Genomic DNA, 5,000 nt, shown 5'->3' with positions numbered 1-5,000 from the left:
TAAAGTACGTCTCATTGTTATTTATAAACAAGTTAGTCAAGCCTTTGAAAGATTGTATTAACTAATTCAATACGTTAAAAACTGTATGGAGCAAGGTAAATATGGATACGATTCTTGAAGATATAGAATTTATAAGACACGAGACAGCAACAGTGAACTCAACAAACCAAGTTTCAGGCGGATACGTCAAAAATTCCTTCTTCACAGTCTCAGCTTGCACTCAAGTACTGTTCAAAGACGACACGTTTGATTGCAAGAATGTCACAGAAAAACTACGTGCTGCTCGTGATTCGCATACATTTTTCAATATAAGTCAGTTTATTTTTCCGTATGTGGGACTTGTGAATAATATATTATCCATGACTGTTCTTTTCCAGCCAAAATACAACCGACGTCTACTTCCGCTGCTTATGAGATGTTTTTATATCTTTAGTTTTTGTGTGGCTTTCCAAATCGCGTCGGTTCAACTAGCCAAAGCATTAGGGGCTGGCCATACCGACAGCACGATAGTCATCGGTTTATTTCGTTTGCAAATGTATTTTGCTAATTTGTTCATGAAATCTGCAGATGCGATTTTAGCCGTCATGACAGTGGTGAGATTTGTGTACTGCAAAGATCCGTTCAACCTGAGCCACTCCGAAGATTACCGGAAGAAAGCTATAATCGGAATCATGGTGATTGTTGCTTTCAGTGCTGGAATCGATTTCAACTTTTTACTTTTCCCGATCCAGAGATCGCTTATGGAGGCAGGACATATCAAAGCGTTGGTTTTATTTATATATCTGACTATTAATATTACGTTCAGCATCGCTGCCGTGATGTATGAAAAAAAGCGAATTGAAAAACTTAGCACCGCAACGGACCATGGCGTTCTGTCGCAGGTACTCGGAAGACGACTATCTAATTACTTGTGTTTATCGAGTATGTGTTTCATCGTCACTACATTCCCGGCGACGATATTTTTACTTCTTCCTCATAACCCCAGAGTCTCGTTGACTTGCCAGAGCTGCATAAACCACTGGACTGACGGCTACATGCTACTCAATCTGGCGACTTGGAACGTTTACTTCGACAACTGGGTATACTGTTTACTTAGTAGTGAGTATCGTTCGGATTTGAAACTCGCCTTGACTAGACTGTTTTGCCCAGCCACGAAACTCAGACGAATAATGTCTCGCCAGGAGTCCTTCCAAACTTTCCCAACGCAAGTAACTAACCTACGTTCTGTTCTTTCCTATTTCTGATTTATTTATTTATCTGTTATTAATCATTGTTTTTGTTTGTTTGTATGCTTTATTATTCCTATTTAACTCTCAAACTGAGGCCGGAATTCAAGTTTAGTGTGAGACTTTTTACTAGGATACATCATATTATAGTGTCGACACGATAGCAACTATTTTTAGATTGAGAGAGATTCGATTCGTAAAGAAAATACGTCGGTTACGAATGACAGAGGCAAACAGTGTTCTGTTGCTATTGGCACTGGCTTTTAAAAAAAAACCTGTAAGATTAGTGCAGATCGTCGAAAGTACAGATATTTTTGAGTAGAAACTTCTTTTAAAATCCGAATTTAATCGGCTCGCAAATTACGGGTGAATAGAGACTCGAAGTGGAACGACGATTAGAAAGTAAAGTGGAGACAAACGTTATTCTGCTGGCATTGTAACTGACTCCTCCTCCTTCTCCTCCTTCTCCTCCTCCTCCTCCTCCTTCTCCTCCTCCTCCTTCTCCTTCTCCTCTTTCTCCTCCTCTCCTCCTCCTTCTCATCCTTCTCCTCCTCCTCCCTCCTCTCCTTCCTCCTTCTCCTCCTCCTCCTCCTCCTCCTCCCTCCTCCTCCTCCTCTCCTCCTCCTCTCCTCCTCCTCCTTCTCCTCCTCTCCTCCTCCTCCTCCTCCTCCTCCTCCCTCCTCCTCCTCCTTCTCCTCCTCCTCCTCCTTCTCCTCCTCCTCCTTCTCCTTCTCCTCTTCTCCTCCTCTCCTTCTCCTCCTTCTCCTCCTCCTCCTCTCCTCCCCTCCTCCTTCTCCTCCTCCTCCTCTCCTCCTCCTCCCTCCTCCTCCTCCTCCTCCTCCTCTCCTCCCTCCTCCTCCTTCTCCTCCTCCTCCTCTCCTCCCTCCTCTCCTCCTCCTCCTCCTCCTCCTCTTTCTCCTCCTCTCCTCCTCCTCCTCCTCCTCTTTCCTCCTCATCCTCCTCCTCCTCCTCCTCCTCCTCCTCCTCCTCCTCCTCCTCCTCCTCCTCCTTCTCCTCCTCCTCCTCCTTCTCCTCCTTCTCCTCTTCCTCCTCCTCCTCCTCTTTCTCCTCCTCCTCCTCCTCCTCCTCCTCCTCCTCCTCCTCCTCCTCCTCCTTATCCTCCTCCTCCTCCTCCTCTTTCTCCTCCTCCTCCTTCTCCTCCTCCTCCTCCTCCTCCTCTTTCTCCTCCTCCTCCTCCTTATCCTCCTCCTCCTCCTTCTCCTCCTCCTCCTCCTCCTCCTCCTCCTCCGCCTCCTCTTTCTCCTCCTCCTTCTCCTTATCCTAAAAATACCTTTTTTTTGTTTACCTACATTCAAAAAAAAATCTTTCACATTTTGTCATTCCCCAGAAACCCGAATGAATTCTGAGCGACCACGCCAACCATTCACATCTCACCGCATTGCTTCACAACAAGCATTTTAGTACAAGACGGACAATGAACCTTTTTACTTTAACACAATACCAGCGAAATGAATATCTTATTTGGGCCTTGTCGTGAATCTGATGAAGTAGATGGGAGGCAACATGGACAATACACGCAGTGAGAGATTGTAAATGCATATATATATATATATATATATATATATATATATATATATATATATATATATATATATATGTATAGAGAGAGAGAGAGAGAGAGAGAGAGAGAGAGAGAGAGAGAGAGAGAGAGAGAGAGAGACTGCGATAAAATCTTTATTGAATACAGTCACTTGTTTCTTCGTTTAAAAAAAAGTTTATTTCCTATGGGAATCTTGTAAAAATGAATTAGATTAAAAGTTATGTCTGGTCCAGATAATTGAATGTCGTATTTTCATTGTATTTTATATCATTCATTCATATATAATTGTTTATATATTTATTTATTTATCTATTTATCATTTATTCATTCATTCGTTTAATATAATGTAATGATGCGTATGCACTAGACTGTGGTGATGAAAGGGAAGGAAAGGAACAATGATTTTCCACAAATATCTGATTATTATGACTTTGCCTATTAGATTTTAATAAATAATTATTATTGAAAGCGCATTTGTGGGGTTCTTGAAAAACAAGTTTGATATTGTTAGGGGAGGATGTGCTTGCTATATAATTGTCTATCTTGCGATTATGAAGCCTGCAGACACAATTGTAAACAAGAAACTGCATAGACAGCAGAGGTGAAACAATTATAAAGTAAGTGTATTATTGCAGATTAGACTTTGTGAATTAAAGTGTGTTGATAAAACAGGTGGTGGATGAGATACCAGATCATCAAGCTCAGGAATGGATACGCTTAGAAAATCAAGGGAAACTACCCTTTCAAGACTAAACGATGTGTTTATTTTACTGAATTATCTCCCTTTTTTTCGAATAAGCGTTTAACACTTGGTCGAAAAGCCATAATAATAATAATAATAATAATAATAATAATAATAATAATAATAATAATAATAATAATAATGATAATAATAATGATAATAATAATAATGATGATGATGATGATGATGATGATGATGATGATGATGATGATGATGATGATGATGATGATGATGATAATGATAATAATAATAATAACAATAATAATAATAATAATAATAATAATAATAATAATAATAATAATAATAATAATAATAATAATAATAATAATAGTATGCGGAAAGAAGGGCGATTGACTGATAAGACGGAACTACTCGGTTTCCGTAAGTCACGGACTGAGGCACTTGTCCATGAGATCATCCTCGGATCAAGTATAAATTACAATTCAGAAACTGTGAGACCGCTCATGTTCCAAAATTATGCCAAGTTCAGCGCATGGTTGAGTCCTTGGAAAAAGGCTCTTAACTCACATTCTCTCACCGTACTCAGGTGTAAAATGGGTACCTGGCCGTTAATTGCATTGTCGATGTCGGAAAAAAAAATTGTAATATCGTCTAACAGGCGTCATGTCTCGTTATACATGTTACGTGATGCTGTTGGTCAGGGATCCCTTGTAAAGCGCTTTGAGCACTTTTAGTGGATATTGCGCTATATAAAAAAGCTTAAGCTTAAGGTTGGAAACTGGGATAAATTTATATTATTGTCACCCATCCAGTCACTGACCATCCTTCAGAGCCACTAGGTCCATGGAACCGGAGTTGATCCCGATTACTTTAGCGTGAAACATACAATAGCAATAATTAATTGCTTTCAACCATTTGGATAGGATACGTCTGTTGCCAGATCTAACATACTGAACTACTCAATCACTGCAAGTGCAAGGAAAAAATATAAAATCGAGTGCGCTACAAACTGAGCTATCGGGACATCCCAGTTACTGACCGTTTTGTATTGAAGTTTAAGAGCTGGTTGTACGACATTTATCACACATCTCTATTACAAAGTCATGATAGTGTGATACTTAGAAGGTTGCGGGATCTACAGGAGGAATGGGGAGTTCTACTTGGAAGGTTATGGGATCTACAGGAGGAATGGGGAGTTCTACTTGGAAGGTTGCGGGATCTACAGGAGGAATGGGGAGTTCTACTTGGAAGGTAATGGGATCTACAGGAGGAATGGGGAGTTCTACTTGGAAGGTTATGGGATCTACAGGAGGAATGGGGAGTTCTACTTGGAAGGTTGCGGGATCTACAGGAGGAATGGGGAGTTCTACTTGGAAGGTAATGGGATCTACAGGAGGAATGGGGAGTTCTACTTGGAAGGTTATGGGATCTACAGGAGGAATGCGGAGTTCTACTTGGAAGGTTATGGGATCTACAGGAGGAATGGGGAGTTCTACCTGCAAGGTAATGA

The 5,000-nt window shown here is 40.7% G+C and overlaps 1 protein-coding gene across 2 annotated transcripts in view; it reads left to right on the top strand.

The window, feature by feature from the left end:
- Positions 1 to 2,739, top strand: part of LOC144960108 (uncharacterized) — a 2,784-nt gene extending 45 nt beyond the window's left edge. The window contains exons 1-2 of one of the 2 annotated variants that reach the window (XM_078893071.1): positions 1 to 1,204; positions 2,575 to 2,739. The exon at positions 1 to 1,204 is cut by the window's left edge and continues 45 nt beyond it. In XM_078893071.1, the coding sequence (XP_078749197.1) occupies positions 102 to 1,204; positions 2,575 to 2,593 (1,122 nt within the window). In that variant the 5' untranslated portion in view covers positions 1 to 101 and the 3' untranslated portion in view covers positions 2,594 to 2,739. Of the gene's footprint in view, positions 1,209 to 2,574 lie in introns of both variants that reach the window. The other variant, XM_078893072.1, reaches the window with a different exon arrangement.
- Positions 2,740 to 5,000: the final 2,261 nt, after the last annotated feature.

This window comes from Berghia stephanieae, chromosome 14, assembly GCF_034508935.2.
Source record: "Berghia stephanieae isolate SIO BIC M18660-M18661 chromosome 14, UCSD_Bste_1.3, whole genome shotgun sequence".
Taxonomy (NCBI): domain Eukaryota; kingdom Metazoa; phylum Mollusca; class Gastropoda; order Nudibranchia; family Aeolidiidae; genus Berghia; species Berghia stephanieae.
The sequence above is the reverse complement of the archived record's forward strand: the minus strand, read 5'-3'. Positions and strand labels throughout refer to the sequence as shown.